General features: G+C 35.3%; 1 protein-coding gene across 5 annotated transcripts in view; it reads left to right on the forward strand.

Annotated features, from left to right (window-relative positions):
* Positions 1-26,568, forward strand: part of ANKRD13C (ankyrin repeat domain 13C) — a 79,641-nt gene that overhangs the window by 35,965 nt on the left and 17,108 nt on the right. For 4 of the 5 annotated variants that reach the window (XR_004958914.1, XM_036256237.1, XM_036256240.1 and 1 more), the window contains exons 6-10: positions 5,599-5,665; positions 10,842-10,986; positions 14,535-14,666; positions 17,998-18,159; positions 25,511-25,590. Coding sequence is in view for 4 of the 5 variants with exons in the window: in XM_036256237.1 (XP_036112130.1) it covers positions 5,599-5,665; positions 10,842-10,986; positions 14,535-14,666; positions 17,998-18,159; positions 25,511-25,590 (586 nt within the window). In the remaining variant the exon portion in view is untranslated. The remainder of the gene's footprint in view (positions 1-5,598; positions 5,666-10,841; positions 10,987-14,534; positions 14,667-17,997; positions 18,160-25,510; positions 25,591-26,568) is intronic. The other variant, XM_036256239.1, reaches the window with a different exon arrangement.

Here is a 26,568-nt window from a genome sequence, read left to right on the forward strand (position 1 = left end):
TAATGTTTACAGATGTGTATGTAGGGGTGCACAAATAACATACATATATATGTAGGTATATACTAAGCATTAATTTTTTTATGGAATCATACTATTATATCATTATGCAATTTGTCATTCTTATGTAATATATCACAGGCATCCTACCATATTAGTTCATGAGGAAGTATTTCATTTATTTATTTTTTATCCTCACCCGAGGATATTTTTGCATGTATCTTTAGATAGAGCGGGAAGGAGAGAGGAAGGAAGAGAGAGTGAGAAATATCAATGTGAGAGCGACCCATCGAATGGTTGCCACCCACAGGACCCCAACAAACTGCAACCGAGGTAAGTGCCCTTAGCAGGAACCCAACCCGGGACTCTCCAGTTCGCGGTCTGACGCTGTAACCACTGAGCCAAACCGGCCACGGCAGTATTTCATTTATTTTAATAGCTGCATAATACTTTACAGCATGGATGATTAAGATTTTCCTAGTATGTTTAATCTCTAAATATAAAGTTTCAATGTCTACATAAAATCAGTTCTTTCCAAAATTGTTACAACTCTACCTCATCAGGCTGGTTTTGGCTCCATCAAAATCACACATGATTTTGTTGCTGTTATAGGCCTACCTTCTCTTTATGCATTATGTATCATTTATTTTTATTTTTTTTATTTTTTTTTATCCTCACCCGAGGATATTTTTCCATTTTTTGTACAGATAGAGTGGGAGGGAGAGAGAGAGAGAAACTTCGACATGAAGGGACACATTGAGTGGCTGCCACCCGCACGACCATCCAGGGCCGGGGACAAACTGCAACCCAAGTACGTGCCCTTAGCGGGAACCGGGTTGCCATTTTTTTTTAAATTGAATAATTAAACTCTCTATATTTTAATATATCTCAGTATAATCTGAGAGTCTAACACAGTGTTCCAAAGGAAGCATAATTCACTGAACTGAGGAATGAAGAGTCTATAAATTTAAATTTTGGTTTTGCCATCACTTACTCCCTAATTTTAATTAGCATTTCTAAGCCTAATGTTTTCCATCCATAATATATAAATAACAATCCCAAATATATAGGGATGAGTGGATAGTTTGTCAATTATGAAAGAAATTTTTAAAATTATCACTTTTTCTGTTGAAACGTGCTATATGCTAAATTTGAAGTAGTGATTATTATACTATAAATTATTTAACACTTTACAGTATATAATACAGGGCTTCCTTCAAAAACATGATTTCATTTTATTCACAGCAAAACAAAAATTTGCAATAGATGGGGCAATTATGATCCCCACTTGAACCAAGTCTGAGGCTTTTTAGCCAAACACTGAAAATAATAGTATGAGAAAGAGTAGAGTGTGCATGTTCCACTACCTGTAAATTAAACTTACCCCTGGGACCTCAATATTTCTTAGATCCCCCTTACTTCCGGGTTGCCATTTTTTTTTGATATTAGGAGTTTTGACAAGAAACATGCCTAAGTTCTAGAATAAAGCTTCATAATCAAATCTAATAATAGAAAGTATTCAGTGTCTTTGCAATTCAAAGTGTCTAAGCTAAATCTAGCCAGTGAATTTTAGTTTTTAGAATTACATGATATCGAACCATCAGGTGTTAGTTTTGATACAAAATCAGAAAAATCCTTGTCAGGAATAAAACAGATGTGCTGACTTTTTTGTGTCAAAGTCAAGCTCTCAAGCAATACTTTCAACAAGTACCTCAGTGATAGCATCATGAATTTGATTATGCAACATTTATAATGCATTTATAACTATAGATATATGTATAATTTTAGGAGTGATTACATATATTTCTATTCATATAATGAAATGTCACTTTTAAAATATTTTAAAACATCTTGCTTAGCAAGAGCAACTGACTATTTTAGAATTTAAACCACTAATATTACTTAGAAAATCAGTTAAAAAAACATTATACTCAAGGGACACCTTTAGTTTAAGATCACCTACAGGTTTCTATAGATGATAAAAAAAACAGGATGAAAATGGAAAATGTATTCAGGCTTTAGACCAATTTGAGTTGGAGCTCTTTTATTATACAAAGCTACTACAAACCTCAGTGGTCTAGTACACCAGGACTTTTAAATGATATATAATGCGCCCTGGCCAGTTTGGCTCAGCGGTTAGAGTGTCGGCCTGCGGTCCGGAGAGACCCGGGTTCGGTTCCCGCTAAGGGCACGTACTTTGGTTGCAGTTTGTCCCCAGCCCTGGTTGGTCGTGCGGGTGGCAGCCACTCAATGTGTCCCTTCATGTCGATGTTTCTCTCATTACAGAATTGGAAAATGTAAATTGCTCTATTTTTAGAATGCATTAATAGCTTGGCCTGTGTGGCTCAGTGGATTGATTGAGCGTCCTCCCATGAACTGAGAGATCCTATCGATTCCTGGTTAGGGCACATCCCCAGGTTTTGGGCTCGATCCCCATTGGGAGGTGTGCAGGAGGCAGCCAATCGATGTTTCTCTGTCACATCAACGTTTCTTTCTTTTTTTTATCCTCACCCGAGGACTTTTTTCCATATTTCTGTTCAGATAGAGTGGGAGGAAGAGAGAGAGAGAGAGAGAGAGAGAAACATCGACGTGAAAGGGACACATTGAGTGGCTGCCACCCACATGACCCAATGAGGGACGGGGACATACAGCACCCGAGGTACATGCCCTTAGCGGGAACCAAACCCAGGTCTCTCGGAACCGCAGGCTGGTGCTCTAACTGCAGAGCCAAACTGGCCAGGGCCACATAAATGTTTCTATCTCTCTCTCTCAAAAAATCCATAAAACACACACACACACAAAGATGGTATTGATTGTTAAAAAAAGAACATTAATAACATTCTTTTATGCATTAAATCTTTTTTACTTGATAATTCCCCCCCCCTTTTTTTGGCGTTTTTTTCCCCCCTCAATCTCCCAAATCTTTACTTCTTTTTTTATATCCTGATTTTTAAATTTTACATAAACATATATAGCATCTTTAAATGCTCTTTAGAAACATTATTTTCAATCACTGCAAGTATATTCCATCATTTTCCTTGTTTTATTTATTTAATCCTAATCCAAGCATATATATTTTTTCCATTGATTTTTAGAGAGAGTGGAAGGGAGGGAGGAAGGGAGGGAGAGAGAAACATTGATGTAAGAGAGACACATCGATTGGTTGCCTCTCCCCCAAACCCCCCTCACCACCAGGGGCCGGGGTTCAAACCTGCAACCCTGGTACATGCCCTTGACCTAGAATCAAACCAGAGACCCTTCCATGTGTCAAGCAATGCTCTAACCACTGAGAACATCATCATCTCCTTGTTTTATTTTAAGTGACTTTCTTATTTGCTGCATTAGATTATTTTCTTGGGATTTATTTATGAAATAATTTTTGAAATTGTGTTTATGAAAAATTGCTTTTAAGGTTCTTATTTTCTCTCTGCATTCTTTTTCTGATTTGTTTGATCAGTGGATATTGGGATATGATTTTAAATTGTGTTATTGTAGGTCATACTACTTCAAAAGGTGTAATAAATTAAGTTAAATTAATTTAGAGTGCTATCTTTGTCTAATCATCTTGTTCATGCTACATCAAATACTTGAGGGCAGGAAGACTGGATCTCAGTTTATGAGCATGAGAGAAAATCTTTGATCACTTACATAAATTTATGCTATTATTGCTCTTATCAGCTTCTGTTGTTTCATATAAGGAAATTTTTTATCAGAAAGTGATTTCGTGTGTGTGTGTGTGTGTGTGTGTGTATATTTTTAATCCCCACCCAAGGATATTTTTTTCCATTGATTTTTTAGAAAGAGTGGAAGGAGGGAGAAGGGGGGGGGGGAGAGAGAGACATTGACATGAGAGAGACACATCGATACTGGTTGCCTCCCACATGTGTCTGTGTGTGGGTCAGTGCTCTAACCGCTCTAACCAGCACACCAGCCAGGGCAATTTTTTTCTCTATTTTTTTATTAGGGTAACTCCTAGTTGGTATTCCATTTTCTTTGGGTAGTAGGCTTTTCTTATTTTTATATAATAAAATGTCGAAAACTGTCTTCATTGCTGGAAATCATTATGAATTAAATCACCTCATGATTTTTTTCTTTTAAATCCTCACCCGAGGACATTTTTCCATTTATCTTTAGATAGAGTGGGAGGGAGGAAGGGAGGAGGGGTGAGAAAGAGAGAGAGAGAGAGAGAGAGAGAGAGAGAGAGAGACATTGATTGATTGCTTCCCACATGACCAGACCAGGACCAAGGACTAAACAAATGACAACCTAAGTACATACCCTTGACCAGATTCAAACCCGAAACTCTAGTCCACTGGCTGGCACTCTAACCGGTGATCCAAACCAGCCAGGGCTAACCTCTCATGATTTAAAAAAGACATTAATATATATTAAGTGTACCTTTAGTGTTAAGTAGAAAATATTGATGCTTCTGAAAAAGTTAACTAAAAAACTAGTCTTTAATTTTCTCTGAAGTTTTTGTTTCTTTCTAACTGAGGTTGGCTTATTATCCATTTTATTTTATTTTTTTATTATTATTATTTTTTTTATCCTCACCCGAGGACATTTTTCCATTTTTTGTTCAGGTAGAGTGGGAGGGAGAGACAGGAACAGAGAGAGAGAGAGAGAGAAACATCGACGTGAAAGGGACACATCGAGTGGCTGCCACCCGCACAACCGACCAGGGCCGGGGACAAACTGCAACTGAGGTACATGCCCTTAGCGGGAACCGAACCCGGGTCTCTCAGGACCGCAGGCCGACGCTCTAACCGCTGAGCCAAACCGGCCAGGGCTTATTATCCATTTTAAACACTGAGTTTAAAAAAATATACCTGTAATATATTTTACACACACACACACACACACACACACACACTCATTCACATATACGTCTGATATGATCTTTTAGGTATTTCTAGCTTCATTTTTTTTTTTTTTTTTGATATGTGGTAGCTTATTATGCATATTATCCATCCATAGAATAACTCGCATTTCTCCAAAATATAGCCGATAATAATAAAAAACGATCAAAAGATAGCTGTAATATGAATGTGAGCAACACTGGAATGTAGACAGACATCTACAGGTAATAGTATGATTCCATTTTATAGATTTTAAAACAGGTACAGTGTGCCTAAGTAACCAAGGTCACATATTTGAGATTCAAACTCAAATGTAATTATTTAGCTTTAGAAATGTCTTTTTCTGTTATACATATCACTTTCTACTATTTAATCACATTATATTTAAAGGATCAGATAGAATTCAGGTTCATCTAGTTACCCATTCAGGAAGGTGTAGTTACCATAGAGCATAGTTTTCTCATCTATTACAATGTCCTGCAATATGTACCCACAAGTAACATTATATCAACTCTGTTACTGTGTTGTTGGTGGGTGGGCAGTAGCGGTGGCACAGAATGTGGTGAACTATATAGCAAATACAGTTAAATAATAGATACTTGAAGTTGCTCACAATTGCTCTATGTTATTTTAAGTGAGAAAATACTATTTTAAAGGAAATTATGATAATTTTTATGAATTCATAATGTGTTCACATTACTCTTCTAATTAATTTTTACCTTTTCTTTTTAAAAAAATACAGTGCCTTTACTTTCCCGAATTCTGCCTTCTGATGCATGTAAGATATATAAACAAGGTATCAATATCAGGTAAGGTGATTTGATTTTCTTTTCCCGAGTAACAGATACTTGAGATTCAAAGGAAGCTTTTTTTTCCCCCTATAGCTTACATTTGGATGTAGTATTTTAGAACTTAAACATGCTCTAATATATTCACAATATTTTATCTCATTTGAGACATACTACGGATAATCAAAGGCATAAACTCTTGACTAAAACAAAGGTATTATTCTTATTCAACTACAGAGTATCTAGAAGGCAAACAGAGTGAAGAACATGATGTAATACTAAGAAGATTTAAGATGTTCATCTCCCTGATCCTGGCTTTTTAAGGAATAAGGGACACATAAGGAAGACCTAACTCTTGTCCTTTTGTCCGCATCACTCTTACACCCTTCTCTTCCCTATCTACCTGTCCACGAACCCATTCATCTGTTCAGTCATTTATCTATTCTAGTGTATTCTTTAAGGGTAATTTTAATTTTCTTCTGTTTCCTTTTAAAACTAAGATTAATGATTGGATCTTATGGGAAATCTATTTATTTTGCTCATTTCAGAATTTTACTTTCATTATTCCAATATAGGTATATTTATAAATTAAGTATATGGAAGCTATATATAATGCTAGTGAATATGCCAACTTATTTATATATGTATGTATATATGTATCTGTATACATATCCCGAATATTAATTTTTATACATAGGAGTCTATAACTGGAACTGTCTTAAAATATTATTTCATATAACTGGTTTGTTTTATAGATGAGAAAGTTCAAAGAGGGGAAGTGATTGTTACAGGAGCATATTGTAAATTAATAGCTGAGGCAGGCCCTCGGACTTTCTGTCAGTTCTCACTATGTCACAAGGACGAAAATTTAAAAATCAACTCTTGCCCTGGCTGGTTTGGCTCAGTGGTTAGAGCGTCGGCCCGTGGACCAGAGAGTCCTGGGTTCGGTTCCCACTAAGGGCACATATTTCAGTTGTGGTTTGTCCCTGGCCCCAGTTGGGGTCATGTGGGTGGCAGCCAGTGGATGTGTCTCTCTCACATCGATGTTTCTCTCTCTCTCCCTCCCTTTCTCCCTCCCGTTCTATCTGAAGATGAATGCAAGAATGTCCTCGGGTGAGGATAAAAAAAAAAATTAACTCTTTATAAAATTCATTATGTTATATGTTGAATGCTAGTAAAGAGAGAATCTTTAACTGGAAGTAAGTTCTGGGGTAATTCTCAAGCAGTAGAATTTGATTAAAGTAGAAGTTTCTGGGTTTTTGTTTTTAAAACATGCCTCCTCGGTTATTTCTAATTATGATAGTGCTCATGCACATTAAATTCATGGTAATTATAGAAACCTTGGAAAATACAGAAAAATATAGAAGAGAAGCTAGGAAAGGATTTTTTTTTTTTTGCCTTTATTTCTTTATGATTGCCTTTATATTTGCTTCTTGCTTATATATCATATATAATTTTTTTATTAATTTTTATTAATTTGTTTTTGTTACTAGGAAAGGATTTGATAATGGTGTAGATTTAATTCAGCAGCCCGTTGTTAGCAATATATTATGGATTCATCAAAAAATTATTCATCAATTAAAAAATATTTAATATAGGTGCTTGCCAAAGGTAGTAGGTAATTTGGGAGAATAGTATTTTCTTCCATGTGCTACTTAAAAAAATAAAACTTAGTTTTATTTGATTTTTAAAAATAGGAAAAAGGAGCATCTTTCTTTTTTTAAAAAATTGATTCACATTTAACTATAACTTTGGGAAGTACATTTTATGATGAATGTTATAGGATAAATACAAATAATAAAACGACAAAATGGTTGAAATAGTGACATGAGAATAAGAGCCTGAGGAAAAATCATGGTATTTTAGAATATAGGTTGAGGGGCAGCTACTGTAATGTAACAAAACACTCAGGACTAGGACTTACCGGCAGGCAAGGACAAAGGAGAAATGTGGCAGGTTCTAAAGCTCTCATTACCAAAGTTTAACCACATTGATGCAGAGGCTGGGTTTTAGGGTGCTTGGTAAAGGTTTTTTTTTCATAAATGATAAGAATTGACTTAAAAAATCTGTTAATATTAAATAAAAACTTTCAAATTTAAATGTCATGAGACTATTATAGTTCTTTTTAAAACATCACTTCAAATAAAGCTGAATTTTAAAGCCTGTTCAAAGAAATCTTTAAAGTTTACTTGTATGTCATGACAGCCATCTGATCATGTAAAATATCTTCTCTGGTATCAAGGAAAGATTAATACTTTAGTAGAAATAGGAAAGTGTGAGCAACTTTATTGTTGGAAATACTAAATAAACATTTTCACTCTTAATTTTAATAATTTGAGGTGATCTCTACCCACTGACTGAAATGTTCATTGCAAACTTTGCCTTATTTCAGGCTTTTCCTGTTTCTTTTTTTATTTTATTTTTTTTATCCTCACTCGAGGACATTTTTGTATTTATCTTCAGACAGAGCAGGAGGGAGAGAGGGGAGAAGAGAGAGAAAAACATTGATATGAGAGACACACATCGACTGGTTGCCACCCACACGGCCCCAACAGGGGCTGGGGACAAACTGCAACCGAGGTACATGCCCTTAGCGGGAACCGAACCTGAGACTCTCTGGTCCACAGGCCAACGCTCTAACTGCTGAGCTAAACCGGCCAGGACAGGCTTTTCCTGTTTCAAGAGAAGGCTGTATTTCCTTTTTCAGTGTTATTTGGCATTTTTCAAGTTTTCATCTCAAAAAGTATTTTCTATTTAGCCCTGGCCAGTTTGGCTCAGCGGTTAGAGCATCGGCCTGTGGTCCGGAGAGACCCGGGTTCGGTTCCCGCTAAGGGCACGTACTTCGGTTGCAGTTTGTCCCCGGCCCTGGATGGTCGTGCGGGTGGCAGCCACTCGATGTGTCCCTTCACGTCGATGTTTCTCTCTCTCTCTCCCTTCCTCTCTCTCCCTCCCACTCTATCTGTACAAAAAATGGAAAAATATCCTCGGGTGAGGATAAAAAAAAAAAAGTATTTTCTGTTTAAAGCTTTGCATTTGTATGAATAATTTTTTGTTCTTCATAGTCATTACATGGCAAAAATTAAAAATATTTAGGTTCATAGGCTTAAAGGCAAGGAATTAATACATTAAATACCATCATAACAAATTTTATTATTATGAGGCAATCTAATATGTCAGGGATATTGCAGATGTATTAGATATTCTTATTTCAATGGCAAATTATAAAAACACAGATGAAATAAAAATTGTGACTGCTTTTAGGTGTGACTACATCTAGGAGCTCAAGTATCAGCATGTCAGTCTGTCTTTGTTTCTCTTTTCTCACTATTTTCACCTTTACCCCTTCAGGATGAGCAAGAATGGAATGGAGGCAGAGACTGTTCTGTCCGCCCCCCTTTTTTGTTGGGTGTAGATTTCCCTGGTAGCTGAAGCTTGAAGTCCAAATAGGGCACTTACATAAAATGATCTGTTTCTTCTTTTTAAAAAAAATATTTTTATTGATTTTTAGAGAGGAGGAAGGGAGAGGGGGAGAGTGAGGGAGAGAGAGAGACGTTGATGCGAGAGTGAAACATCTATCTATTGGCTGCCTCCTGTATACCCCTCACCGGAGATTGAGCCTGCAACCCAGGCATGTGCCCTGACTTGGAATCAAACCAGGAACCTTTTGGTGCATGGGATGACGCCCAGCCAGCTGAGCCGCACTGGCCAGGGCTGATCAGTATCTTTTTGATACTACTATCAGTAGTCCACACCTTATAAAGGTAGGGGATAAGCCCCTTTTACTGGTATTATTTTTTCTCATGGCACATGTACAAGCAATAACAGGACATGTTAAGTAGTGCAGGCACTAGTAGTACAATAGCAGTCCACTGGCAGTAGACCAGGAGCTAGAATTCGGCTATAAAGCAGTAGACAGGGTTCACCCATGCAGGAGTTGGTGACTTGCCTTTTTTAGTGCTTCTTGATTTCATTCTGAAGGATATGTATATTTTATGTACAAAGAGCTCCTTGCACACAGGGTAATCAGACTTCCCTGTTTGGTCTGCTTCATCCCTGTTGTCCTGGTAAAATTATTAATAGTGTCACTTTCATTTTGAAAAGTAACTAGTTTGGTGATATAACCTTAATTATTCTTTTGATGCAGTATGTCAGATATGTTCCATTTCTCAGCTTTATCTGTGTAGGGAAACCAGGAATGCCTACTCACTTTGCATTGTCCAGGTGAAAGCTAAAAAGCATACAAAGTAATGAATTCTTATAATTGCAGTAGAAACTCAGTAGCCAGATTGAATATCTCACAAAGGCTTAAAGGTGTTTCCTTGGGCATGATCAGCAACTTGTAAGAGATGTGTCAACCCATTTCTTAGATTAAGGAGTATGTTTTGAGCAGCCAGTCAGAGAGGTTCTGATGTGATCTACAAAGCCTTCAAAAATTGAAGGACTTTTTGGGACTTTTCCATTCCAGTATTCTCCCTAATTTCAGCAAGTAGTGATTTGTGGAATTGATTTGAGACAAACTCATTGGGATAGTCCATACCAGGTCTTGGTTACCAAAGAACACAATAAACACAGAAGTGTGAATCTGAGCTTTCAACACAAGAATGATCCATAACAGTTTTAGGCAGTGGAGATGTTGGAAAAGAGAATGCTAATTGAATCTAGGAAACCAAACAGAAGGCTAAGAATTTAAAGCTAAATCGGTTACCAAGTGGAGGGATGAAGCAAATTTTGGTAACTGATGTTTAGGCATAAGGCATAGATGTAGAGCATAAGGCCAAGAATGTGGTACATCCATTGCCTTACCCCTCTTAAATGCTCCAATGAGCCAGTAACATGGTCTTAAAGGAATCAAAGGGTGTTTGACAGATCTGCTTTCTTCTTCTGCCCTTCCCAGATGTAACTTTTATGAAGTAGCTACAGTAAGGAAAGTGGTAGGGAATAAGGGTACAGTATTTCAACAATGGGGAAACAATCTTTCAATAAAGTATATATTTAGAAAAATGAAATATAGGTAAAATGGAATACATTAAAAAATTTCTTATAATATATTTTAAATGTAGCTCTTATCTCTAAATTTGATTTTGAAATATGGTATTAGTATCTTGATTTGAATTTAGAAGGAACAAAGTTTGTTTATTATTATGGAGTTTTATTGAAATTTATTTGTCAGAATTTCTCATCTACTCATCTTTCACAGGCTTGACACTACTCTCATAGACTTTACTGACATGAAGTGCCAACGAGGGGATTTAAGCTTCATTTTCAATGGGGATGCAGCACCCTCTGAATCTTTTGTAGTATTAGACAATGAACAAAAAGTTTATCAACGAATACACCATGAGGTGAGCATTCCTCTAAATGGTTTTTAAAAAATATCTTTGTATGCAACCAAGCTTTGGTGTAATTGTTTTAAAAGGCATAAGGTATAATTGGGATGGTTCAATCTTAAAGCTTTCATTTTCTTACTACTCGCTTTAAAAAAAAATGATCATCTGATTTTCATCTTGACCAATTCATTGAGTCTGTTTGCTCATAATTCACTGATGATCTGCTGTTAAATGAACTCCATTTCCTCTTAGTTCTCATTTGTTGGACCTGTGCTGGCCCTTTCACCATTTATTATCTTCCAACCTTAGCTTCTTTTAAAATGTTGCTGACCACCTCTGTCTCCTTATTATGAAAATTTATTTTGATTCGCTGTCTGTACTCTTTTCTTCACTCTGACTGCTTTTCTTTTTTCTTTTCTTTCTTAGAGTACAAAATTACCTTCCTTCTGTCACATCAGAAATCCATCTTTGTATTGCCTCCACAGCCATCAATGAGAACTATATACATCATGATCCTCATTCTTTGTTCTCTGAATGCCCCTTTTCCTGCTCTTAGAGACAGAGCTGTTCTAGTATCTCTATGTCATTGATAGGCCTATGAAATTTCCTTAGCATTTTGTTTTGTCACTGTTGTTTTAATTTTCACCACTTCATTTTCCCATATTGTCATTCACCACATCTTACGGTTCCTTTCTCAACATCTCTTAGATTAGACCTTCCTACTACCATATCTGTTGATGAGACCTTAGTTACCTTGTACGTGTACTATTGAAAAGTAGTTTCCTAACTGGCACTGAACAATGAAGATTTAGATTGGAAGAGGAGAAAGTATTCATTGTGGAGCACACAGGGTGAGTAAAGTCAGGGAAGTGGGAATAAGAATGATCTTTTGGGGAAATAGAAAAGAGATCTGAGTACAGTGCAGGCCTTAAAGGCCAGAAAGATAATTTAGGAATTATTGTAGTTGGTAACAGAGTCATAGATTCTTAAACAAGGTATTGATATAATCCAAAAGTAATTTAAGTGAATTAATCTTCATATTTCTTCCACTTTCCCTCCTTTCTTCTCTTCTTTTCTTAAACATTCATTAAGGACCTAGTAAATGTTTTGGATAGTGGTAGATGCTTTGGATAGTGGTACTATATTAATAGTATATATCTATTACTATCATATTAGTATTATATTAAGCATTAATTACCAGCATATTGGATTATTTAAGTACTTTAATTAAAAGTACTTCTCATTAAGTTCTTAAATAATCTGTCAAAGTAAATACTTTTATTATCTTTATTTTACACATGAGAAAATTGAGCCTTATAGATGTTACATGACATCTCCAAGATCACACAGCTGATGTGCAGGATGGATTGGAAAAGGAAGAGATCAGAGGCAGGAAAATTATGGGAGAAGTTTGTATGGCAGTTGCGAGGAGATGAGGTTCTTTACTAGGGTGGTGTAGTGAATAATTAAGAAAGAGAAATTATGACTTACATTTTCAAGAAAGAAATAATAGGACTTGGTAATAGATTGAGTGAATTAAGAATTGGAAAGATTTAAAGGTGAGTGTAGTGATTTTGTTTTAAAGAGTGGTATGACAGTGATTCCTCTGGTAGAATTGGAGCTTTTGGAAAAGGAAAGAGGGTTGGGGTTTTGGATGATGTTCTTTTGACTCCATTGCTAAAATCAGTGCACTTGTTTCAACCCTCTTTTTATTAGACTTCTCAGAAGTATTTACTATTATTGATAACTCAGTTCTTAAAATGTTCATTTCTTTGTGATTTGACCTTGGTCAGTTGTTCTTTCCCCCTTTACGTCCTGTTCTCTTTTCCCTGTTCCCTTTCCTCTACTCACCTCTTGAATTTTAATTTGCCTCTGATGTGGTTCTCATTTTTACAGACTAGCAGAATAATCTCTTCTATTTCCACAGCTCTACCTACCTTCTATAGATTGATGATTCACAAAGTACATGTTTGTATCCCAGATTAATCTTCTGAATAGAGACCTGCCTATTCAAATGCCTAATGGGATATCATGTATGTCTCCCAGATAACTTCAAAATTTAGTTTCTCTAAAGATAAACTTATTATTCCCCCCTGAAACCTACTGTTTCTTCCATTTTCATTCTTTTGGTGAATGACATCATTCTCTGTTCAGCCAGAAAACTGGGAGTTGTTTTTGACATCTTTTCTTGTACTCCATGTTTCCTAATTAGAGATCATGTGTAGTAATTTCTGTCTCTTTTTGTCTTATCAGTATCCCTTTTTTTATTCATAGTGTTAATGTCTTAATTTAGATATCCATTATCTTTCAACTGGACTATCAAAAGTGTCATAATTGATCTTCCTGGCCCCCATCTTGTCTGTTTCTAAATTATCTCACATATTGGAGATAGATTGAACATTGAAAACAAATTCATGAAACCTGCCTTTATTAATTAATTTATTTTAAACTTATATACCCTATTACTGGTTCTTTGCAACTTTTCAGGTATGCTAGGCTATTTAGCACTTTATTTCTTTGTTCCCATTTTCTGGAATGCCAGGAGTGGACTACATCTGGGTGAAAGTTTGATGGTGAAGAATAGAAATGGGCCTCTTGGTAATATAGAAATAAGGAGGTATGGGAAATAAAGCCTCTAGCTATTGTAAACTTGTGGACACTTCTCATTCTCTAGTCAACTCTCTAGGTTCTATGGTTTTTTTGTTTTTGTTTTTTCTCTTCCCCCCCCCCCCCCTTAAGACTCTCTGATCCTAAGTATTAGAGATTCTCTCTTGGCCTAGTAAAGACTAGAACTTCATCTTATACCTGCTCACTTACTCTTCTGTACCTGATCACGTAGACTCCTGTTCCTGAAACAAGCACAAATCTTTTCTTTTTTCTCATTTAAAAAATGATTATTGATCACTTATTGTGTGCCAACACTGGAGAATATGCAGAGAATAAAACCTGAAGTAAGACAACTTATTAAGTTTAGAAATTAGAGGTTGATATTTATGGATTTCTTTCTACAAGATGTATAAAGAAGATCCCTTCTGGACTGCTTACCTTCCCCCCCTACTTACCACTTCTCCCCCGCCCCCCTTTTTTCCCCTTCCACTTTGAACTATTGAAAAACAAAGGTTCAAAAGATATTGGTGGGTCTTTAGATTAAAAAGAACTGAAGTAAAATTCTTCTGTGTTGAAAGAAAATGAAACCTTCATATGGGCATTTTGTCTCACGCCTGTCAACTTAATTCTTTAAGTAATTAAAATAATTGTTGTACATACTCTGTATTTCTGTAATGGGTAATCTAGTATTGTTTCCATTACATTATCTGTAACAACAGTGTAAGAGTGCTGTATTTCATGTGTCCTGTATTTATAGATTTATAATTCGTCATAATTCTAACTTATTTAGTTATATATAGTTTAAAGTTCTGTAATTGTTTTTAGAATAGGTAGCACTTCATATTTTTTAGAACTGTTTTCTTTTTAAAAATTTATAACATTTTGTTATTTTCATATGTCATGCCAATAACCTTTGAAAACCTGGGTCTTATATTTAACTTTTACCCCCACCGTAGGAATCGGAGATGGAAACAGAAGAAGAGGTTGACATTTTAATGAGTAGTGATATTTACTCTGCAACTCTATCAACCAAATCAATTTCTTTCACACGTGCCCAAACAGGATGGCTTTTTCGGGAAGATAAAACAGTATGTACAAATATAGATTTTTAAACTTCACAGATTGTTTAGTATTTAATGTTGCCAAAATAATGTGATGGGAAGAAGTAGCTTTCTGAATTGTCTTCAAGTAGTTTATTCTCTCCTCTTTGCCTCCATGTATGGAATGACAATGTTTGGTTACAGATTTGGAAAATATTCTTACAGAAGCCAGGAGAGAAAGTTTAGCTTATTTGAATTCTATGTTGGGAAAGATTCTTGTTGTCAGCTGCCTTGTTATTATACAAGGAACGGTGTCCTCCCATGGTTCCATTATATTCCTAGTGTTTTATTCCTAAGGAAGACTGCAAAGAGGGATACCTTGAATTCATTTCCTTGGACCCTTTTTCTTCCTACTTGTAGACTTCTAAACTATTTACTCATCCAGTATCTATTTCTCAGTATTCCTTATATATGACTAAAATTAAATATGCTTATATTTCTACAATACTGTTATTAAATTAAATTTCAGTGGAGATTTTTCTTAGTGAATTGTAAATTTTTTCTACAATTACCATTTCATCTTTCAGCAAGAGGTTATATAAGAATGTTCAAGCCCTGCCCTGGAAGGTCAGCTGGTTAGAGCATCATCCCAGTATGCTAAGGTTGCAGATTTGATCTCTGGTCAGAGCACATACCAGAAGCAACCAGTGAATGCATAAATAAGTGGAACAACCAATCGATGTTTCTCTCTCTCTTCCTCCTTCCCTACTTCTCTTCCTCTTTCTCTTTCAAATCAGTCAATAAAACAATTTTAAACATGTTTATAATATACTCAAAAAAATTTAAATTAGACACATGAAGAAGCATTTTATAAAATTTTATAGTCAAGAATAAGCAACCAGATTAGATAAGGGGCAGGACCTACTGCTTTTAAAAATTATCTTATATTATACACATTAGAAATTAATATATTGTTACTGGAAAAACAAAAACAGCCTATATTAATAGTCAGGGTTCTCTGAGAAATAAAAACAATTAGAGATCTTTCTCTCTTTATATATCTACCTATATACATATAGAAATATAAATATATGGATATAGAGATATAGAGATCTGTAGACATATAAGTAGATATTTAGAGAGACAGAAGAGGAGAGAGGGGTAGGGAGAGACTGATTTAAGAAATTGGCTCATATGAATGTAGGAACTGGCAAGTCTTAAATCTGTAGAGCAGTCCAGCAGGCTGGATATTCAGGGAAGAGTTGATGTGATCTTGATTCTGAAATCTGCAGTTGGAATCTCAGGTAGGGTTTCTATGTTAAAGTTTTGAGGCAGAATTGTTTTTCCTTTGGGAAACAGACTTTGCTCTTAAGGCCTACAATTGATTAGATGAGGTCTACCCACACTATGGAGGGTAATTTGCTGTACTCCAAGTCTGATTTAAATGTTAATCACATCTAAAAAATACCTTCACTGAAACATCTAGATTGTGTTTGACCAAAGGATTGGGCACCATAGTCTTGCCAAGTTGACATAAAATTAACCACCACACAACCTTCCACATAAAGCTAAAAAGTCCCTCTTAACCACTACTCACAGTCCCAGAGCACCTTGCAGAAGGTTATCCAGTTGTATTTTCTTCAGACCTTTTTAATGCTTTCCATAAATATGTATCCATGGTAATATGTAGCTTTAGTTGCTGATATTTATATTTTCATAAAGTGTCATGTTATACCTATGTTATGCAACTGTTTCTTCCCTGACACACACATGCACACACTCTTGAGTCTGTCTTAGGAGTTTTTTTTTTTTAGTAGTAGTGCTACTTCATTCTTTTTAACAACTTCATAGTATTCTGTGGTATGGGTGTATTGTAATTTATTTATCTAGTCTCTAATTTTGGACATTTAGATGAGTGGACACACATTTGTGTTCAGTTTTCTGCATTATTAATGATGTTGCATTTACCATTCTTTTACATTCCTTTGTAGTGTCTGTTACAGGTAGCAAGACATAAAATGGCTGAATTATAGGGAATATACACTTAAAATTTTTATTGTTATGATAGCTTACTTTTAATAAATGTTTTTTTACTATAGGATTTCAAAGACTGATAATTATCACTTGAGTATTTCACAACCACAGAAAAATCCTCACTTTAAATATAGGCTGATCAGCTTTCCTCTCTCAGCCTATTTGGCAACAAATAGCATTATAGGATTCCCTGTTGTGAGATCCTACATTGCAGTCCCTTTGTTGGCTTCAGTCTTATTTGTTTGTACTCTGTTCTTCTGGACAGCATTAGAAGGATCACTTCCAGAGAAGATAAAAATTGAAGCTGCTATTCATCTAATGCTACTGCTAAGCAGCTCAAAGCTCTTGAACAGCGTCTAGGTGATCTTCTTAAATCTTTGCCAGGTAAGGAGGGAGTCAGTAATGCCTATAGTTCCCATTTTGTAGGTAGAAACAAGTGCAGAATGCTTTGCTTTCTGGTGATTGGTAAGGAGGCCACCAAAAGCAAGATGGATATGGAAACAACTCTAAACACATAGTGTAGAATGCTAGACACAGGAGTAAGGTGGAGACCAAGGAATTTGCATGCAGGTAGAAATGGGAAGCTTATTTTCCATCATGTTTTTTGAAGTAAAGCATTTCAAACTCTGATCACCTGTTGGATCTGTTAAAAGGGTGAAGTTTGATATTAAAGGAAGACTTCATGGAAAGGAAATAGCAATTCTCTTCTTGATGTCCCTTATACCTCTTGAGTTTCCCTATCCACAATTCCTAATGTAAATGATTGTAATGGGTAAGCTAGGCTGCTCTGTTCTTTGCTGGAAGCAGGAAGCAACTGTAACTTGAGGTTTGATCCTGTTAGAGAACAGAATATTGGAACAGGTAATTCTAGTTGTACTAGAGATTTCTATGTGACTTAGACTATTTCTTTTTATTCTACTTTCTTTTCTATCTATAAAATGGGAACAGTAATTATCCTTGACCCCTCCTTGTTACTCTTGATGTTTGACTCTCAGCTAAATAAAGTTTTCAGATAGCATTGTGCTACTTGGGAGTAGATTCTAAAGGAATAGTATGTGGTATTTTTATTTAAATTTAATTCATTTGCAGACTAACTGCCATACATCTGTGCATTTTAAGTTTTTCTTTACAAATTTAAATCTGTGGTTTTATATTTTTTTTAACTTAATAGAATGCATAAGATAATTAGATAATTTCAAGTACCAAAGGAATATTTATATTTATACCTTAATGATGCATGTTTATGGAAAAACAGGTATATGTATATTACTTTTGAAACTTTCTTTTTAATCTAAGGCAAACTTAATTTTTTTTTATTATTTTGAAATATGTGATTTTGTTTTAGGAAAGAGTAGGAAACTTTTTGGCAGACTTTTATTTGGTGAATGGACTTGTTTTAGAATCAAGAAAAAGAAGAGAACATCTCAGTGAAGAAGATATTCTTCGAAATAAGGCCATTATGGAGAGTCTAAGTAAAGGCGGAAACATAATGGAACAGAATTTTGAGGTATAATTTTCACTTATAGATTATAATGTTCTAAGGAGAGAGGAGGTAGACTTCATTCCTGGCATTAGTGAGTTTATATAAGTACGCTTGTAGGTTTTGTTTACTACATACAGCTTTTGTTTTTTCTTTGGATATAGCCTTTGGTGACTTTTTTTGTGAATCTGTTCTTGGTCTTTGAGGCGTCACTAACAGATTAAACCATTTTATAAGAGTAAAACCCAGTGTTATTTTTGTTGTTATTGTTTTGTTAATCCTCACCTGAGGATATTTTTCCATTAATTTTTAGATAGAGTGGAAAGAAAGGAGGGTGGTGAGGGGAGAGAGAGAGAGACAGACAGACAGACAGACAGACAGACATAGATATGAGAGAGACACATCGATTGGTTGCCTCATGATCCTAACTGGGACCCGGGATTGAACCTGCATCCCAGGTACATGCCCTTGACTGGGAATTGAACTTGTGACCGTCTGAGGGCTGTCACTGTAACCGCTGAACCAAACTGGCCAGGTCCCAGTGTTACTTTTTAATCTATGTCCCTTTGCATATATTCTTTTTTGCTACTTCACCAAGTGAAATCATGCTTTGAAGGCTTAAGTAAAGGTACATTTATTTTATGAAATTATTTCTAGCATCGAGCCTGTAACCCAGGCATGTACCTTTGACCAAGAATTGAACCAGTAACCTTTCAGTGCACAGAAGGACGCCCAACCAACTGAGCCACACCAGCCAGGGCCCCATACATTTTCATTCGGCATGTGTTTGTTGAAAGCATTTTATATGCAAAGAATTGTGTGACAGTAGAAGCAGGGGAGGGGAAATTAGGAAATACAAAGGTATATGAGATGTTAACGGCCTCTGCAATCTTTTTTTTTTCTTCAGATAGAGCTGGAGGGAAAGAGGGAGGAAGAGAGAGAAACATCGATATGAGAGAAAATACATCGACTGGTTGCCACTTACATGACCCCTATTGGGGTTAGGGACAAACTGCCACTGAGGTACGTGCCCTTAGCAAGAACCGAACCCAGGACTCTCTGGTCCGCGGGCTGACGCTCTAACTGCTGAGCTGAACTGGCCAGGGCACCTCTGCAGTTTTATTCCCTAACAAGATGAAGGATGGATTCTTAAATTTATTTTTTTATTTTGACAATTTTAGACTTACAAAAAAGTACTAAAATAGTTCACAAATTTTTAGTTATCCATCAAGATTCCTCAAATGTTAACATTTTACTAAATTTTAAAGCAGTAGTTTTCAAATTGTAGGATAGGAACCTCTTAGTAAATGATTAAATCCATTTTAGTGGGTTGTGACCACTCTTTAAAAAAAATTCAGTCTGGCCGGTGTGGCTCAGTGGTTGAGCGTTGACCCATGTACCAAGAGGTCACTGATTCAATTCCTGGTCAGGATACATGCTCAGGTTGTGGGCCCGATCCCCAGTGGGGGCATGCAGGAGGTGGCCAATCAGTGTTCTCTGTCATCAATGTTTCTTTTCCTTTCTCTCAGTTCCTCTCTCTCTCTCTCGAATTAATAAAGGAAAAAAAAATTCAAATCTAAATAAAGATAGAGAAACACTAGAGCACATCACACACAGTATGAGTTATTACTTTATGAAACAATAGTTTTAAGGTATATGTGTTGTGTAAATATATATAGGTATGAGTGCTGGGTTGTGGTATAAAATGAGAGTCACATTTGTAAAACGATTAAAAGCTACTATGAGGAGGTTTGAGTTCCTTGAATCTTTTCTCTCCCCTATGGTACAGTGCCAGATTATGTTTAAGGGATAGACAGACTTTTCAGAATAATGTGCCAGATTCCAACTAATTCATGGTAATACTATACTGTGTGTGTGTGCCAGGAAAATAATGTTTAAAAAGTTCATATGTTGAGTAAATCAGCCATAGTTCAATGAAATCAGTACAGGATGTAAAGTGTTTGAGAATCCCCTTTCAATGAATGTTTAAGTTAAAATTGTGATCATGCTAGTTTACTGTGATCCTTTTTCCTTTCCACCAGATCCTTATTTTGCTTTTGGCTTTGGGATAGAGTAGAGCTTCACCAGACTTCACTTTTCAGAAGCCACATGGTATTTACTGACTGACATCTTGATCAGTAGGAAATATGGGACATGATATGCTCAGGAAATAGAAATGAATTGAGAGAGGAAATGCTGAGCTAAATTTTTGACAGAGCCGCTTCCTCGCCCATTGTTAACCAGACAAAAAGGCCATTTCTTTGGACTTATATTGTGATTTAAGTTTTAATGAGTTTTTTCAAAAAAATGGTTTTGTTGTGGTGGCTATTGCTACCTTTGTTTAATTTTGGCAGCAAGCTATTTTGGGATGAGTACAGGGAAAGAAACTTTATAATAGCATTTCATGGACCATTGATCGATTGTCTCTGATTTTCTGATTAATCTGTATTTAAATTTACAGTATACAACTTAATTTTGTTTAGGACAGAGATTGTAACTTGATGGACTTGAATTGTTAAAGGTGTCTTTAGATGGCATTTTAAGCTATAGTTTTGCACATTGATATTAAGACATAGTTTAATTTTAGATATCTATATAATAGAACAAAGTAATATGGGTTAAATAATTTTTCAACTTCTGATCAGAAATCAAAGAATACACTTCCTATGTGAATCATAGCCCCTTGAATTTTACAGTTTTCGATGAATATTTATATCAACTTGTCAATTTCTATGAAAGATAAAACACTTGGTGGGATTTTGATTAGGAAGGAGTTGAATCTGTAGATTGATTTATACATAAATGATTGATTTTTGTTTATTCAACTTTTTATTTTGAGATAATTATAGGTTTACATACATAGATAGAATACAGGAAGATACCATGTATGACTCACTCAGTTTCCTCCAATGGTAACATCTTATAAAACTGTAGTATAATATTACAACCAGGACATTGTCATTTATAGTCAAGATACAGAACATTTTCATCACTGCAGGATCCCTTCTGTTTCTCTTTTATAAGCACACCTACTGCTCTTTTGCCCCTCTCTGTCCCCTCCACTAATCTGTTCTTCCATTTCTTTAATTTTGTCATTTCAAGTATATTGTATGTTAACTCTTTGAGATTGGCTCTTTATTCACTCAGGTTAACTCCCTGGTAATTTATTCAAGTTGTGTATGTCAAAAGTTTGTTCCTTTTATTGCTGAGCATTATTTCATGGTATGAATGTACCACAGATTGCTTAAGCATGTACCTGTTGAAAGACATTTGGATTGTTTTCAGTTTTTGGCCATTATGAGTAAAGTTGCCATAACATTCACATACAGATTTTTGTGTGAACAGAGGTCTTCATTTCTTTGGGATAAATGATACCTTTGGAAATGCATGAAGCTGGCTGCTTGAATGTACTCAAGTGGTATATGGATAAGGAGGACCCTTGGGGCTACGCCCTGGGACCCTGTGTATCTCATTGCCCTGATGGCTGGGGAGGATAGTCCCTGCCCCCTCTTTGTACTGTCCATACAGGTCTCTGGAATGTCCACCCTCAGATCCCATTCTTGCTCTGGTCCTTTTAGAGCTTCCTTGCTAATAGAGTTTACATCCTTAAAAAAGAAGAACAGATGCTCTACTCAGCCAGGTCTGAGTGGAGTTGCTGGGTTACCTGGTAGCTGAATGTTTAGTTTTGTAAGGAACTGTCATTATGTTTTCCATTTTATATTCCCACAAGCAGAGTATGAGTGATTCTTTCTCTGAATCCTTGCAAACACTTGCTATTGTCACAATTTTTCTTTTACCCATTCTGATAGTATTAGCTTGGGATGCCATCGGAAAATGCTGTTGACTTGGTGGCTTAAAAAATAGGAATTTATATCTCACAGTTCTGGAGGCTGGGAAATGCAAGGTCTTAATGCTGGCATATTTGCTTCCCAGGTGAGGGCTTTCTTATAGGCTTGAAAATGGCTGCTTTCTTTATGTTCTCACATCGGGGAGAGTGCTCTGTTCTGTCTTCCCTTACTCACCTTTTAAGGACACTAATCCCATTATGAGGTCCCACTTTCTGACTTCATATAGCCTGATTACCACCCAAAGGATCTACCTGCAGACATCATCACATTGAGGGTTTTGCACTTCAACACATGAATTTTGGAGGGACACAAACATTCAGTCCATAAAAGGTAGTGTATAGTGCTATTTCATGTGCTCTAATGCATTTTCCTAATGGCTAATGATGTTGACTCATCATCTCTTCATGTGCGTATTTGCCATCTATATATCTTGTTTGATGAAATATCAGTTCATGCCTTTTGCTAATTTTTTATTGGAGTTTTTGTTGCATTTTCAAAGTTGTTGATGTACTCTAGTTACTAGTTCTTTGTCAGATGTGTGTTTTGCAAATATTTTTCTCAGTGTAGCTTATCTTTTCATCCTTGTAAACAGCCCCCCCCCCCCCCAGAGGATAAGTTTTTAATTTTGATGAGATCCAATTTAACAATTTTTGTTTTATGGTTTGTGCCAAGTCTGAGAACTCTTTGTCTAGCTCCAGGTCCCTAAATTTTTCTTTTATTTATTTCTTAAAAATCCTCTTGTACTTTTGTATTTTATATTTAAGTACATGAATCAGTTAGTTTTAGTTTTGTATAAGGTGTGCTATTTAAGTCAAGGCTTACTATTATTTTTTGCTTTGGATGTCCTATTGAACTAGCACGAATGGAGAAGGGGCTCCCCTTTCTCCATTGAGTTGCCTCTTGGAATTTTTATTGCAGTGGTGTTGAGTACGTAGATTAATGTGGGGAGAGTTGATATCTGAAAGATATTGAGTCATCTGTTTTGTGAACATGGTACATATCTCCATTATTTAGATATTATATAGTTTCTCTTAGAAATGTTTTAGTTTTCACTATACAAGTCTTACAGAGATCTTACTAAATTTATCTCTTAAGTATTTTTGTATTTTTAATGCCATCATAAATGATGTTTTAAAATTTCTTTTCCAATTGTTCATTGCTAATATATAGAAATACATGAAAATTTTCTGTATTGCTAAATGAATATATTACTTATATAGGTCTTTGTAGATTCCTTAGGATTTTACACAGATGATTATGTCATCAGGTAATAGAGATAGTTATCCCTTTTCCTTGCTAATCTATTGTGCCTTTTATTATTATTTTTATTTATTTTGTGCCTTATTGCTCTGGGAAGTAATACCAATATAATGATGAATAAAAGTAAGGAGAGCAGGTGTTATGCATTTTTCCTGATCTTAGAAGGCATTTAAAAAAAATTCATTGTTAAATTTAAAAAAATCATTATATTATTTTTTAATCTACCATAAGTACTTTATTAAGATTTATGAAGAACCATGTCTATATAGTTATTTCTTAGTTCTATAATACTTTTAAGATTATATTTTTAATTGTTTTAGAATAAAAATATACCTCATATATTGTTTGGACTTTTGATAGGGAAGAACTGATTAATTATATTTGAGAATCATATTAGAGTTCAATTATAAATAGAAGAAATTTAAAGAAAATATTAATTCTAGCCCAGTAGGTGTGGCTCAGTGGTTGAGCACCCATGCACCAAGAGGGTACCAAGTTTGATTCCCAGTCAGGATACATGCCCAGGTTGTGAGCCCAATCCCCATTTTGGGGTGTGCAGGAGGCAGCCAATCGATGTTCTCTCTCACTGATGTTTTCTCCTCCCTCTCTCTCTAAAATCAGTGAAGAAAAAAAAAATTCAAAATGAAAGTATTAATTCTATCAGATATTTATCTGTATGTATAATTTGATTTGGTTGAATCTGGCAAAGTGCAGGATGAAAGAATATCAAAACAGAATTTGTGTCTAATTATAACAAGGATACAAATAGTTGTCTTGTTTTTTTTTCTCCTAGATACACAATTTACAAATACAGGGAAAGCAGCTTAGAACCAGTTTAATTATATTTCACCGTGGGCATTAAAGGAAAAAAGAATTATTTGTATGTGTTGTATAGATAATTTTAGGAAAGCAGTTCTTTTAAACTTAAATAATAAGCTTTTAGGAAAAGTACATATAAATTAACATGCACAGTTTAAAAATAGGTGGTCAAAAGAGTAAAGGGAGGGAACATACCAAATTCAGGAGACAATCCCATTTTAATGGTGAACTGTATTTAAAATCTTAATAAAGTTTTAAAAAACATATTAATTATATACCAGTATTGAAAGTTAATGGCTGCTTGGTCATAGCTGGTAATATAAAAATGAATTGAGTGTGGAAATCAGTATTTATGTTAACTTGTACGTCACATAAACATAGGTTAGTTACTCAAATATATGTAGTTTAATTAGTGATGATTATAATAAAACATTATATGGGGAGTAACAAAGGATTCTCCAGTGGCCTAATCTGAATTGAGTGCCATAAATTCAAATCCAGCTTCTGCAGGTTAAAAACTGATTTTATGTGCACCTCAATAAGTTTTCTTTTTTATTTATGTTGGTTTAAAACATTGGAGTTGTTGTTAACATGGGCGTTGTGTTAAGTATTTTTCATTTATCATCTCATTTAATTATTACAGTGATCTCATGAGATGAGTGTCATGCTCTACTTTACAGAAAGGAAAATGAGGTTTAAAGAAATGAATCTATCTAAAGTTATAAAGCTAGAAGTAGCAAAGATGGGTTTTGATTCTTACCCCAAGCTGTTCTTCCTCTAAGTATATTGCTTCCCTATAGTGATCCAAAGGCATGTTTAACCAAGACAAGGTATAAGTTTAAAAATCTGCATGACCTTTTACCAGTGTTGTTGGTGAAATAAACAATCTACCTGTGTTTGACTTTCATGTAAGTCTGAGCCCCAATCCCCTAGTCTGAAATTATTATCCATAGAAGATTGCTCTTTTCTGAAATCCTGCACTTCTCTTTTTTTTTTGTAAGCTCATTTGGCCTTTAATCATATAATATTTTGTGTTTTTGATTAACTGTTCATATGTGTTTTTTTCTTTGAATTGTAAACTCTTTGAAGTCAGGGTTAGTTTTTATACTTCTCTGTAGTTTCCATGTTCACTTTCTAGCATAATGCCAGGAACATTTTAGATGATTAAAACATTGAATGAATGGATTTTATTACTTTGATAACTTACCCTCTACATTGAGATTTAGAAAAAAATTGATAATAAATATTAATGATAGAGTTTATATTGCCATGGAACTATTTTGGAAGCAAACTCTTAAAGCATCATGTTGAAGATTAAACAGTTCAGTAGTTTAATGTATGTTTTTAAAAATGTCATTTTTTTGGTCTTTCCTTCTCTCTCTGCCTCTCATACTCTGTGTTTGCCTCTGTCTCTCTCCCTCTTTCTTTATTTTCTTATTTCTTTTTGGCAGCCGGTTCGAAGACAGTCCCTTACGCCTCCTCCTCAGAACACTATTACGTGGGAAGAGTATATATCTGCTGAAAATGGAAAGTAAGTGTTTTTTTGTTTGTTTGTTTATTTTGTATTATTTGGTTTTTAAAAAGAACAATTTGTAAAAACACATGACTATCTAGGTGTAATGTTGTTTTAGAGAGAATTATTAGTGGTTTTGTCTGAAGCAATTCTTTTACCTTTAAAAATATGGACTAGAATGACGAGGGGGAAGTATCCCCAGTTATGTACATTCTTTGAGTAAGTTGCAGAGCTTTTGTTTTACACCCCTGCTGCCAACTTACATTCACTAAAAATGCTATAGCACATTGTTCTAAGGAAATATGATGTGAAGAATTTCCCACTGCCATTGTTTATTTGAGTTCAATTTATGGTAAATTTTATGTTCTGTCATTATCCTGAGTTTTTAGCATGGTATGTAAGGCCATTCACTATTTATTTACTTTTTGTTTTTCTAAGCTCATCTGTCATTATTCCTGTGTTTTAGCTTATACCAGACTATTTCTCACCATTCTTACATAAGACATTTGCTTAATGTTATATTACTAATACTTAGTGGAGTACCTAGCACATGGTTTACATTCAGCAAATATTTATTGAATAAAAGAATGATGAATGACAAATATTTTGAATGAATCAACCATGTGAAATAAAGTATAATCCTTTATAGAAACACTGTTTTCTTTTTTTTTTTATCCTCACCCGAGGACATTTTTCCATTTTTTGTACAGAGTGGGAGGGAGAGAGAGAGAGGGAAACATCGATGTGAAAGGGACACATCAAGTGGCTGCCACCCGCACGACCAACCAGGGCCGGGGACAAACTGCAACCAAGGTACATGCCCTTAGCGGGAACCGAACCCAGGTCTCTCCGGACCGCAGGCGGGCGCTCTAACCGCTGAGCCAAACCGGCCAGGGCAAAACACTGTTTTCTTTTGACAGAGAATAAAATATTGCCTGCCCCTATACTTCAGGAGAAGTTGTAATAATTATTATTATTTTTTGTTGAACAGTTTAT

Source organism: Molossus molossus, unplaced genomic scaffold (genome assembly GCF_014108415.1).
Source record: "Molossus molossus isolate mMolMol1 unplaced genomic scaffold, mMolMol1.p scaffold_m16_p_12, whole genome shotgun sequence".
Taxonomy (NCBI): domain Eukaryota; kingdom Metazoa; phylum Chordata; class Mammalia; order Chiroptera; family Molossidae; genus Molossus; species Molossus molossus.